General features: G+C 40.2%; 1 protein-coding gene across 1 annotated transcript; it reads left to right on the top strand.

Annotated features, from left to right (window-relative positions):
• Positions 1-9,814: 9,814 nt before the first annotated feature.
• On the top strand, positions 9,815-14,057 carry LOC117515233 (keratin, type I cytoskeletal 13-like). The gene is made up of 7 exons (XM_034175715.1): positions 9,815-10,263; positions 10,934-11,016; positions 11,224-11,380; positions 11,531-11,692; positions 11,958-12,083; positions 12,674-12,897; positions 13,877-14,057. Exons 1-7 carry the CDS (start codon positions 9,883-9,885, stop codon positions 13,923-13,925), a joined length of 1,182 nt encoding a protein of 393 aa, XP_034031606.1. The 5' UTR covers positions 9,815-9,882; the 3' UTR covers positions 13,926-14,057.
• Positions 14,058-14,411: the final 354 nt, after the last annotated feature.

Here is a 14,411-nt window from a genome sequence, read left to right as displayed (position 1 = left end):
CTTTTTCTGGGAAGTTGTCAAAATTATCATTCATTTGGGTACCCTGTGCTGTTGCATCCATCAGCAATACAGTTTTTTTTACCAAGTTAAAATAATTGTATAATTATTATAGTTATTATGTAATAACTATATATTCACATTTCTAGCCCATTGATTAAGACTTAACACCATATAGTCAATGTGCGATTTCACACAATATTGCCTATTGTAAAAAAAATAATTAAAATAGAAATATTTCTTGCCCAAACTTGAAATTTAGTATATATCATCTTTACATCCAGATAATTGCATGGTTGAAATTTCAATTTTTTAATCAATTGTTCACCTGGTGATTTTTGTGGTCAATTAGAGGGTATTTTTGAGAAAAATCAAAATTGCACGATTTCAATTTTTCCATCACAAGCACAATTTTGGCTGAAATGGAAAAATGAAACATTCTGGTGTTGTAACTGATTCATGAGAGTCTATGCCTGTAAGGAGAAGCGTGGGCATTAATCTATTTTGACACAGTGCATGCTCAAAGTCAGACCTCGTTTAGAAAAAATACCACTTTTGGCAGTTTTTAAGAACAGTTGGCTAAAAAATGAAGCCAGTTATCATTGTTTTTGAAACTGCTCCTGTGCTTAAAGTATTAGAGCTGGCTCATTACAACTTGGGGTATTTCCATTTCTCTGGCAGGGGAACAAGTACAATTTTTTGGAAGGGGTCATGTGGGGAAGTTTTTTAAATTTTACCCATTTGGCACGGAATAACCCACTGGCAAAAGCTAAAGAAAAGGCATATATATACAAGAAGCTGGAATGAAAGTCAGTAGGGGTAAGACTGAGTACATGTGTGTGAATGAGAGGGAGCCCAGTGGAATAGTGTGGTTATAAGGAGGAGAAGTGGTGAAAGTAGATGACTTTAAATACTTGGGGTCAACTGTCCAAAGTAGTGTAGTAGAGGTGAAGAAGAGAGGTGCAGGGAGGAGTGGGTGGAGAATTTGGCAGGAGTGATTTGTGACGGAAGAATATCAGCAAGAGTGAAGAGGAAAGTCTATAAGCCAGTAGTGAGACCAGCTATGCTGTACAGCCACTAAAAAAAGACAGGAGGCAGAGCTGAAGATGTTGTGATTCTCTTTGGGAGGGACAAGAATGGACAAGATTAGGAATGAACATATCAGAGGGACAGCTCAGGTGGGATGATATGAAGACAGAGAGGTGAAATTGAGATGGTTTGGACATGTGCAGAGGAGGAACCCAGGGTATATAGGGAAAATGATGCTGAGGATGGAGCCACTAGGCAGGATTAGAAGAGGGAGGCCAAAGAGGAGGTTTATGGATGTGCTGAGAGAGGACATGCAGGTGGTTGATGTGCCAGAGGAAGATACAGAGGACAGGGTGAGATGGAAACGATTGATCTGCTGTGGCGACCCCTAACTGGAGCAGCCAAAAGAAGAAGAAGTCAGTTCTTTTTTTTTTCTTTTTTTTTTTTTACCAGTGATTTGGACTTTAATGCAGCTATTCACTGAAACAAAAACCTAAACAGAAATCTAATTTCATTTTTGCAGTGATGAGAGAGCTGCTGGCACTCGTGTTTGGCCCTGCCCTCACCTGGCAGGTTGTGATGTAACGTGTGTGTGTTTGACAGTTTGATGATGGCAGGTTGAGCAGGTAGGACGGCCTCACTGAAGGGTTTGTGTCAGTCCTAGTCTTTGTGTTGCAGTGGGTGTGAAGCACCATGAGAACAGTTGATACACAGTGTGAAGCATCATGTCACACACCTTCACATTCTTTAAGCTTTTGTTTGTGTATGTCTCTTTACAATTATACAGACACACCCAGGGGCGTGCTGGGAACATTTTTCAGCCCGGGAGTTTCATATCCAACCGACCCACAAACTGCCAGCGCACAGAGATAACAAGAGTTCTGCTGTGGCCTTTAAATCCAACATTTATGTGCTGACTGACTGTGAAAATTGGGTGGCTTATAATAGAAAGAAAAAGTTAGTTGGTTAAAACAACAACGGTATTGTTAACTCACCAGTACACCACCTAAGCAGTGAAGTCCCATACTGTAAGTAGCTGGAAGAGGTGGTACAGTGGTCCCTCGATATAACGTGGTTCACCTTTCGCAGCCTCGCAGTTTCGCAATTTTTTTTTTCTTTTTTAAACAGCGCATTGTGTTCTGCATCCTTATCATGCGGCCGGTCGCGGCACTGGTCGGCATCACCGCGATCCCTCTGCAGGCTCGGTAAACACAGCAGCGGGCCACTTACACTGCGCCCCTGTCTGCTGTGCGGAGTTGCGGCCAAAATCTGGCAACAGGTCCAGAGACTACACTCGCTGTTTTGATGTAGAGCTCCGTGGCCACCGAGAGAGGACTTGGATTCTTTGCGGGTCCCGCATCCGTACCCCCAGAGGCAGTGAGCGAAGGGAGAGCCACGCTTTGTGTTCTGCGTGTGTCTGTTTATAATCTTCTCGCACAGAAGAAAAAAGAGTGTGTTTACACAGGAGAGAAAAGTGAGAAAATGTTAATGCCTGTTTGAGAAAAGTGTATAAAGTGTGCAGTGAGGGGTTTTACAGCCTTAAAACATCTATAATAATTGTAAAAAATAGCGCTGACTACTTCGCGGATTTCGCTTATCGCGGGTTATTTTTAGAACGTAACTCCCGCGATAAACGAGGGAGCACCAAATGTTGATACGGCTGACATCCGGGCATCAACAGGCATACAACCCCTGGCAAAAAATTATGGAATCACCGGCCTCGGAGGATGTTCATTCAGTTGTTTAATTTTGTAGAAAAAAAGCAGATCACAGACATGACACAAAACTAAAGTCATTTCAAATGGCAACTTTCTGGCTTTAAGAAACACTATAAGAAATCAGGAAAAAAAAAAATTGTGGCAGTCAGTAAGGTTATTTTTTTAGACCAAGCAGAGGGAAAAAAATATGGAATCATTCAATTCTGAGGAAAAAATTATGGAATCATGAAAAACAAAAGAACGCTCCAACACATCACTAGTATTTTGTTGCACCACCTCTGGCTTTTATAACAGCTTGCAGTCTCTGAGGCATGGACTTAATGAGTGACAAACAGTACTCTTCATCAATCTGGCTCCAACTTTCTCTGATTGCTGTTGCCAGATCAGCTTTGCAGGTTGGAGCCTTGTCATGGACCATTTTCTTCAATTTCCACCAAAGATTTTCAATTGGATTAAGATCCGGACTATTTGCAGGCCATGACATTGACCCTATGTGTCTTTTTGCAAGGAATGTTTTCACAGTTTTTGCTCTATGGCAAGATGCATTATCATCTTGAAAAATGATTTCATCATCCCCAAACATCCTTTCAATTGATGGGATAAGAAAAGTGTCCAAAATATCAACATAAACTTGTGCATTTATTGATGATGTAATGACAGCCATCTCCCCAGTGCCTTTACCTGACATGCAGCCTCTTCAGCCTCTTCAGCCTCTTCTCTTCAGGCAGTCATCTTTATAAATCTCATTGGAACAGCACCAAACAAAAGTTCCAGCATCATCACCTTGCCCAATGCAGATTCCAGATTCATCACTGAATATGACTTTCATCCAGTCATCCACAGTCCATGATTGCTTTTCCTTAGCCCATTGTAACCTTGTTTTTTCTGTTTAGGTGTTAATGGTGGCTTTCGTTTAGCTTTTCTGTATGTAAATCCCATTTCCTTTGATTGTAAAACATTTATAGCACTTAATGTCTTCTCTTTAAGATACAGCAGCCCAAGTGTCTTGCTGTGTAGCCTAACAGTTAGTGGTGGTAATATAACACCCCCTCACAACGGCCCCAGGTTGGACCAGCCCACCGGGAAAACTCCCAATTCTCCCGATTACCCAGCACGCAGTAGGACACACCTGACATTGCGTGTGTGTGTGTGTGTGTTTAACTTCAGTTAAGCACACCTGACACAAGAATCTGCTCATTTGAACCACAGGACATGGTTCTCAAACTGTGGGGTGGGACGTGTCGTGTAAACTTTCCTCTTCACTCTTGCTGATATCCTTCTGTCACAAATCACTCCTGCCACCTTTCTCCACTCACTCCACCCTGCCAGCACTCTCTTCTTCACCTCTCTACCACACTCTTCATTATACCCCCATCACACATAGCCGGAATCACGCAGAATGGTGTCAGAATTATGAATCGCGCACATCTGAAAAATGTCGGCTTTCAGTTCCAAAACATTCTAACAGCTGTCTGCGGAAGTCCACACAGTTGGTCAAAATTGGCCGGCAGCCCCGAGTGTGGTGCACATGTTCAAAACCCCCCGGACGCCGTCGAGATGGGACACCTATCCAACGGCGGTCCATGTGTAATCTGAGGACCATCTGACCACAATTTACATATTCCGATGGTGGAAAAACGGGATCTGAAACGATTTGAGTGCATACGAGGGAACCTCGAGATAGGTCTGGCACCGCAAAGCCTCCCGGTATGACCTGCACGTGCCACGTATAATAATGTCCACCCATCCCCACCCCCCCACTCCCCTGGAGTGCAAAGGAACTGCTGAAATGTATGTGGCACGTTGCATCATGATAATAATTTATAATTATCATGTACAGTCAAACTTTGTCAAACTTTATTGCAGACTCCAACGTCCAAATAGACATACCATCACATACAAAACATAAAACAAATATATAGTATAAGAAAAGGTGTATATATCACATATTAAAAAAAGAAAACAAATAAATAAATATATATACACATACACACACACATACAATATATATACATATACATACACCCATACACATGTACACACACATACACATATATACATACATACATACATACATACATACATACATACATACATACATAAAAAAAGTGCTTATGCAAATTCAATAAAAAGGCATCTATTAAATACAAGCAGTAAAAAATGTCATTTAAAAAAAAGTGCATACAATTCTATAAAAAGGCACAAATACCAGTATTTCCACATATGGGATTGGTATCTAACAGTGAATGTGAACAGCGGCTATTAAAGTAAAAGTATCGTGCGCTACTGTGCGCATGCTGCCGCAAATCTGAATAGGCTGTTATATCCACAACAGACTTCACAGTACAGATATTTGTCCATTCTTTCCCATGGGTGATTTAAATAATGTGAATTATTGTCTCCATCTCCGTCTCCGTGGTGCGCAGTAATGCACCATGGCATGTGTCAGGCTCAGAGCTGAATGGATCTCATGCTGTAATAAATGATCACCTTCTAACGCTGTAGGAGATAAGCCATGGAACTGTTGTGCCAGACTGCGACAGCATTAATAAACATGCATTTATTCATATTTGGTCTTATGGTAGCAGCGCTGGTACTCTCTGGCTTATGTGCTGCCATAATCTATCGGAAGATTGGCAAGACAGTGGCATCAAGAACCACGGCCCCTCACTTGTCCGTCATGATTAACGAGGTGCAATGACTCTTGAACTCAGACGCAAATTGGATGACATCTTGGAGCAGATGCATGCCTTGCAGATGAAGCTAAATATTTCGGAGGCCGGGGAATATTCTTAATTCATAACTGGGAATATTCTTAATTCATAATTGGGATTTGGTTGTTCAAGTGGAACTATAAAAAGTGTTTTTCACTGCTCAAACCACAACACGGCAGGCTTATCAAGCCTGAAGGACAAATTGCCAGACTGTTTTCCTCCAGAGGAATTTCTTCAGGCCTTGGTGATTATTTGGCTCCTTTCTTATCTCAACCCACAAAGACAATAAACTGTTTTTCATAGGACTGAAGCATGCTCCACTCCCTCTCCCCAACCCCCTCCTACCCCCATCACACACATCCCACTCCAGCTTCTGTTCACATCACCCCCTTCCCTTTTGTGGGGGCGGCATGGTTTTAGCTGCTGCTGGTCCCTGTTCTTCCCCCAATCTGATGGTGGCGCAATTCACCCACTTGCCTCAATTGGGTGTCAAATGTGCATGTGCTGTCTTTGTGATGTGTGCCATTATTATGGTAAACAAGTAATAATTGTAGACTAATTGCTGTCTGAGGTAACTGGAGTGTAAACATAATTTCTCCATTGTGAGATCAATAAAGTATATCTTCATCTCTCATCTCATTTCACCTCCAACAGCAGTCCAGGAGTGTTTCACAGCGCGGACGTGGACGTGAAGCCAGGACAGCAGCCTGCGGTCAAAATCCTGATTTTTTCTTATTTTCTTTATTTATATGAGCAAGTTAAAAACATTTATCTATTGCGCACATTCTTCTTTTAGAGTCCGTACATTACTCAAAGGGAGTAGGATGAAGTAAAACTTATATTTTCTACCCCCTTTCACATGTATTATTTTTGGCTGTGCAGACAAGAATAAATAAAAAAGTTTTGAGATCATACATACCTATATAAACACACACCTTGCATTATACATGTCAACATATATTTACATAAATACATTACTTCTATACACAAATACCCTTGCATACACCAATACACACACTAGATTCAATGAAATTTGATCATATAACAATTTTAACCCACATACATGCACCCAGGCCCATGCATGCATGCACATTTCCCTGTATTCGATTAGACTTGATAATATAATAATTTTATATCCACATACATGCACCCATGGGCAACCCACGCCCACGCATGCATGCATGTTTCCCTGTATTCAATATGACTTAAATAATATAACAATTTTATCCACTTACATGCACACATGGGCAACCCGTGTCTATGCGTGCATGCACGTTTCCCTGTATTCAACATGACATAATAATATAACAGTTTTTTATCCACACACATGCACCATGGGCAACCTGTGTCCACGTGTGCATTCATGTTTCCCATACATTCGATATGACCCGATAATATAACAGTTTAGATCCACAAACATGCACACCTGTATATATACTGAAAATTATGTTATTCAGTTTCATATTTTTTTAATATTTTAAGTTTTAAATTTCTTTTGAATTGATGTACTGTAGTACATACTTTGATGTCCTCAGTTAGGTTATTCCATAAATCCACCCCACGTCTCGTAAGGCACATTTGTTTCATTGTTGTGCGAGCATACTGTTTTTTAAATTATATTTCCTTCTTAAATTGTAACCTCCCTCTCTTTCATTAAACAATTTTTGGAGGTTATTTGGTAGTAGGTTTTGTTTCACTTTGAAAATTATTTGCAGAGTTTTAAATTCTGCAAGATCTCTAAATTTTAGGATTTTGGATTGTAAAAACAGTGTACTCGTATGATCTCTGAAGCCTGCATTATGGATGATTCTTATTGCCCTTTTCTGTAGCTTAAAAAGTGTGTCTACATTATTTTATATGTATTACCCCATATCTCAATGCCATAACTAATATATGGTAATATTAATGTGCAATAAATAATATATAAGGAATCCTGATCTAAGAAATGTTTGGCTTTCCCCATTATGGAAATACTTCTGGCCATTTTGGATTGTATGCTATCAATGTGGGGTTTCCAGCACATCTTGTGATCGATTATTATTCCTAAAAATCTGTATTGGTTAACCCTTTCAATAGGAACCATGTCAATTTTAAGATTTACTTTTGTTTTCATTTCTCGGTTTCCAAAGAGCATTAGTTTTGTCTTTGAAATATTAAGTGACAATTTATTACCATCAAACCAATTTTTTAATTTAATAATTTCTACATATTTGTGTTTCAATCACAAGTTGTTCCAGGTTTTCCCCAGAACATACTATCGTTGTGTCATCAGCAAGGACGATAAATTTCAGTTTTTCAGAGATGAGTTGCAAGTCATTAATGTAAATTAGAAAAAGTTTAGGTCCTAAAACGGACCCTTGTGGAACTCCACAGTGTATCTGTTTGAACAAAGATTTATATTCTATTTGTACATATTGTTGCCTGTTGTTTAAATAAGATTGGAGCCAATTTAGTGCAGTACCTCTTATGCCAATTTTTTTCCAATTTACGAAATAATATGTTGTGGTTAATAGTATCAAACGCCTTTTTTAAGTGAATGAAGATCGCCAGTGTATGTTTCTTTTTATCAATATTATTTGTTATTTCTTCCACTAAATCAATTAAAGCTAAAGTTGTTGATCTATTTTTTCTGAAGCCATACTGGTTCTCACCATCCTCTCACCCAAAATAAAAAATGAATCTCATGTGACACACAAGCACAGAGTGGCAACTGACTGGGGGAGTGATTATTGAATTTTTCATCACAAATTAGTGCAGAAATCAAGCCAATCTCACGCCATTTTATGATGACATCACGAAAAGTAAATAAATCTATGGTTTGTGATACCATCACAAAACATTTTGTGACGGGAGCACAAAATGTGAGGTGACATGGGGGGGTGAGGGGGGTGAGTCTGGTGAGTTATGGTTAGGGGAAAGGAGAGGGTCAGAAATAGTAAAAAAAAAAAGAAAATGTGACTCATTTTGTGATGAGAGCATGAAAAAAAAAAAAATTTCCAGTTGCTGTTACTTTATTTCATTGCTAATTTTTGTGTAAAAATTAATTTTTCAAGGTGTAATGATGTGCATGTCCCTGTGCACAGAGAGTATGCACTGTCGAGCTGCCATGTGAAGCCTTCTGACAAATGCGCCCTCAGAGACTGACCCTGAGATAGACTGATGGCCTGCTCACCCTCAACCTTAATTAGAATACGTAGGTGAATGAATGAATGAATGAATAGACTTGGGACCGGGATTTTCTTGAGTTATGGCACAAATGTTAACTGTCTTCAAGACGGTATTCCAATGCACTGCACCTAGTCACACCTCATTCTTCGAAAAAACACACCCATGGCTGAGCAGATGAGTGCATGTATGATTGGTATGGAAGAAAGTTGATGCCAGGAGTGAAAACTACAATAGATAGACTCATCCACCCATCTTTTCACTGCATGTTAATAAACTGTATCAAATAAATGTAAAAATTAAAAATACATAAAAACGTGTGTGTGTTTCATTTCCATTCATTTTTAATTATATAATGAAGCTGTTTATATAAAATGAAGCTGTATGGAAATAAATGTAGAAATAAAACTGCTCATAATTATTCATTTAGGCATTTTATGTCTTTCCACTTTCAAAAAGTCCCTTCCCTTATTTATTCCTCTTTGTATGGCCTCATTATTTTGCTGTTACTTGTTTCTTTGTATAGTTCCAGTTATTTTCTTATACATTTACATGGTAGTTTCGTGTTTATTTCTGAGACATTTTTCCATCTGATCTCTCACACTCGCACATCAGTGTGCATGTGTTGCCATGCACGTGCACACTGGGAGGAGACTGAGGATTAAACATAAAGCACAATCACTTCTCTGTTCTGTGACATTTTTAATTTTGTATTAATCCCTCCCTGAGCACAGTACATTCATTGATGAGGAGCCCTGGTGTATTTGTGTGACCCTGAAACCTGTTTTACGGCTCTGTCGGTGTTGCTGAGGCGACACGCCTCTTAAACAACTCTCTCTGGGGAAAGTGCACCTGGGTGTGGAGGACAAAGATTTCCTGGCTGCAGCAGATAAATAGTTACCTTGTAGAGGTGGGGATGGACCAGTTCTCTGTCTGGCTGGTTGCCATCTAGGACCTGGGACTGTTCTGTGTTGTGGTGGATGCAGCAACACAAGACCCCAGTGAATGCTCCCAGAGCTGACCTGCTGCTGTCAGTGATGATCAGTGGTGGAGGAGCCAATGAGATGAACTGAACGTGTGCAGTTGAGGTGTTGGTCAGCCACGCCCACAGATCGCACCTTCCTTTTGGCAGAGAGACAGGAGTCTCATCCCTCCCACAAGTGTATAAAAAAGCCTCAGGTACTCACAGCGCCTCACTTTCTGCTCTGCAGCCGAAGCCAAAAGATATCCTCCTGCACTACCACCACCACAGCAGCATCATGTTTGCTTTGAATAGCAGACCTCATAGAGGGTACAGCAGCAGCGCCTCCATGCATGGTGGTGCTGGCAGTGGCAGTGTCAAAATTTCCACTTTTGGTGGTGGTGCTGCTGGTGGCAGTGGCTATGGCAGCAGCTTTGCTTATGGTGGATCCTCTGGTGGTGCCTTCAGTGGTAGTGACATGTCTATTATTGCCAACGAGAAGTCCACCATGCAGAACCTGAATGACCGCCTGGCTTCCTACTTGGCTAAGGTGCACTCTCTGGAGAAGGCCAATGCTGACCTGGAACTCAAGATCAGGCAGTTCCTGGAGAATAAGACTTCCCCCTCTGCTAGAGACTACAGCGCCTACTACGCCATGATTGCTGACTTGCAGGGCAAGGTACGCTAACCACATTTATTCTTAATGGTGTGGTAACCCATTGGGAACCCAGAGGTGCAAATTAGCTTTTCTGAGACTATCAGGGCCCCATAAATCCTTGAAATATTCAACATGTATTTGTCTCTGTGATCTGTAGGGGTGGTGCTCCAACAACTTCTTTTTTTTTTTTTTTTTTTTTTTTACAACTAACATTTTCACTTTGCTAAAAATATGACTCTCACTACTTAAATACTAAAAAAACATAAAGAAAATTTAAATAATTCCTTGAAAAATATTTAACATTTTAAAAAAGTCTATCTCTCTGTGAGAATTGGTGTAGGTTTGGTGTGAAGTTTTTTTGGGTTTTTTTTTAGTATCTAAAATTCTCCAGTTTTTACTCAAAGTTGTTTTCAGTCTAAAGATATTTGTTTAAAAAAAGAAAGAAAAAAAGCTTTTGGCCCAAGAATGTCTTTTGTTTCTTGTGCTAAATTGCCAGTGGGGGCACTGTTTAAAATAGCACAAATAACACATAAACCAAAGTGGCCTATTAAATATAATTATAACTAAATAATGATTGTGGAGCGAGAACTCCTTCAAAGTCTGATCTGACCTTTGTACCGCATTCATATCCATCCAGATGGACTCAACCAAAACATTTCACTTTGTACATCTTCTCTCTTTCATCTGTCAGATCCTGGATGCTACAAGGGTCAATGGGGCCATCTATCTTTCCATCGACAACGCCAAGCTGGCCGCCGAAGACTTCAGGGTGAAGTGAGTGGAAGTACAAGGGCAGTCATTGATAACCTAATGATTTAAACTTTCCAAGAAACAGAACTGATAGTTGTGTCACAGAGTCACCTGTCAATCAAGCAGACACATTCTAAACTTGACTTCATGAGGAAATCTGCCCTTTAGTGGCCATTAGGGGAACTGCAGTGAATTACAGTAAAGTTTTAAATAATGAGCTTTTAAATACAGGTACGAGAACGAACTGGCCATGCGACAGTCGGTGGAGGCTGATATTGCTGGGCTGAGGAGGGTTCTTGATGAGCTAACGATGAACAGAGCTGACCTGGAGATGCAGATCGAGGGGCTGAAGGAGGAGTTGATATTCCTCAAAAAGAACCATGAAGAGGTTAGTGGCTTCTAATATAATTACTTACAGTTATGCCAACTAAGGAGACCATGTTGTCCATGTGTGAAATTCAGGAGCATCCAAAGGTTAAAGGTGGGACAACATAGATGGCTACAGCCCCCCGTGATGCCTTTGATTATTTTTTTTCAGGACCTGCTGGCTTTGAAAACTCAGATGAGTGGACAGGTAAATGTGGAAGTGGACGCAGTACCTCAGCAAAACCTCACACAGGTCATGGAAGAAATGAGAATGCACTACGAGGCCATTGCTGAGAAGAACCGCAAAGACGCAGAGGCCTGGTTCCGGAGCAAGGTAACACACACACATATATATATATATATATATATATATATAAAATCTACCAGGACTCAAATAAGAAAACAGTAGCACAAATACTGTATAATGCCAAATGGAATAAAAGGAGAAGTGAAGTGAAGACGGGAGGAAATAAGGAAAAAATATTTAAAGTATTTCTAATAATTATTGTCATTGAAGAGGAGAAAAAAATAACTGTTGCCACAAAAAATACAAACTGAGATGGAGGACCAGGAACTGTGACATACATTGTTGTCTACAGACAGAAGCCTTGAGCAAGGACATCAGTGTCACCACGGAAACTGTACAGACGTCAAAGACAGAAATCATGGACCTGAGACGAACCCTGCAGAGTCTGGAGATCGAACTGCAGTCACAGCTCAGCATGGTGAGCGCCTCTTACCCATAATGCATCACCTGACATTCACACACAGGTTGTTCCACTCCTCAGGAGCGAGTTCCTGACAGCACAAAACCAGATCTGGACCTTCTCTCCAAATGCCCCCCCGCCCACTACAAGTACGGCCTGCATACAGGACAGGCAGTAAGGGGCCGTCTCAAAGTTAACAGAAACAAAAAGATGATTAAAAACTCTCTGGCTCCACCCCTTTCTCCAGCTCCACCTTCCAACAAATACACAAAGAGATCATTTTAATTTTAATATGTGAAATAATGAAATCTTGCAATGTGTTAAAATCATTTCTTGAAAAATGGCAAAACAGAGCCTCCTTCTGGATAAGATATAGAATTTACTGGAGCTGACACCCAACTGGAGTGGTTGAAATCAGCTGTTTTTGTTTTGTTTTTTGACACATCACATGTTTTAAAAGGGATTGTTAAATCCTTGGACTGCAGCAGCTCTAACTGCAGATTTTCTGTTCCAGGTCAGATGTGATGATTTCACATTATCATGTCAAACCTGACTCTGTAGTTTCTGGGTAAAAACCAAGTGTGACTTTAGACTTCTTTGTCCTCCAGAAAGCTTCTTTAGAAGCCACTTTGCAAGAAACCCAGAACCGGTACAGCATGAAGCTGGCGGGCTTTCAGGCTCAGGTCACTGCTCTGGAGGACCAACTGGTCCAGCTCAGAGCAGACCTGGAGCGCCAGGCAGATGAGTACAAGATGCTGCTGGACGTCAAGTGCCGCCTGGAGCAGGAGATCGGCGAGTACAGGAGGCTGATGGAAGGAGAAGCTGCCATAGGGTGAGACCACAGTGCAAACTCCAGCCACCAGGGGCGCCAGATCACAAAGCAACCTCAGGATGTTTCAATGCATCACTGACGACTGGGAAAATAGATAACTAAATACTGCAATGTTTCATAAAGTAGAGGTAAAAAGTGTCACAATGTTTTTAAAACAAAATTTACGAGACAGAAAATAAAAACATTCCCTTTGCGTTGATATTTTTCGCAAAGTGAACACTGATTTTTTTGTTTTTCTTGAAAAAAAAAGTTGGTAGAATCAAAATTCCAAAATAGATGTTTCGCCACACGAAAGCACAAACCCAACATTTTGAATTAGAAATATATCATATTTAATTTAGGAAAAATTTAGATTTGATTTTGATTGATCTATCACTCAGCTTCCACAGTTTATTAGATGGTACAAAAAATAATAATAATAAAAAAAACTACACAATGCAGAGATCAATCAATCAATCAATTTTTTTTTATATAGCGCCAAATCACAACAAACAGTTGCCCCAAGGTGCTTTATATTGCAAGGCAAGGCCATACAATAATTATGTAAAACCCCAACGGTCAAAACGACCCCCTGTGAGCAAGCACTTGGCTACAGTGGGAAGGAAAAACTCCCTTTTAACAGGAAGAAACCTCCAGCAGAACCAGGCTCAGGGAGGGGCAGTCTTCAGAACAGACAAACAGACAACAACAACAGACAGAACAATCGGAGAGAAAGAGTCTAACCAAATATCGGCATCACTGAAAGCAGCCAAAGATAACGATACGTCTTTGGGATGGTTATGAGTAATTTTTTCTCTAATAGTTAAAATTTTGTTAGCAAAGAAAGTCATGAAGTCATTACTAGTTAAAGTTAATGGAATACTCAGCTCAATAGAGCTCTGATTGTGGATGCAACGTGTATGAGCTTGTATCCATTCACTTCATGTGTTCGCCTGCGTGTGGCGCTGTACCTGACACTGTGTTTGTGTTTGTCCTCCAGCTCCTCCAGGACCACCACCACCACCAAAATTATCAGCATCACTAAGTAAATCAGATGGTGGTAAAGTGGTCAGCAGCAACAAAAGCCCTCAGAGTCACGTGCTGACCAGCAGGACGCCCACCAACACCTCTGACGTGTGCTGCATCCACATTAAAGTTTGCCGAGGTGCTTTAACTCCTAATGTGGTGTGCTGTGTTTTCTATCCAAACCAAAGGAAATGCATAAATGCAAGTTTCACGTTCTGTGAGGAAAAGTTGCAAGTAAAGGTGTTAGGCATTATTTGTGGTTCTTTCTTTTGTTTTTGTTTACACAATGATGAAGAAATGGTTGATTACACAAATACATAAGAAAAGACAACGAAGAGGGAAAAGAAAACAAAAGGGCAACTTAAAGATTACACAATTAAATAACTTTAATTTTATTAAATTACATATATACAGTATATATAATACAAATAATGGATGGTAAGGAGTCCAACATAGAGAAATATTAGATGAAGAAAACTTATATTGGATGAGGCAATTAAATCAGATCA

This window comes from Thalassophryne amazonica, chromosome 8 (assembly GCF_902500255.1).
Source record: "Thalassophryne amazonica chromosome 8, fThaAma1.1, whole genome shotgun sequence".
Classification (NCBI taxonomy): domain Eukaryota; kingdom Metazoa; phylum Chordata; class Actinopteri; order Batrachoidiformes; family Batrachoididae; genus Thalassophryne; species Thalassophryne amazonica.
The sequence above is the reverse complement of the archived record's forward strand: the minus strand, read 5'-3'. Positions and strand labels throughout refer to the sequence as shown.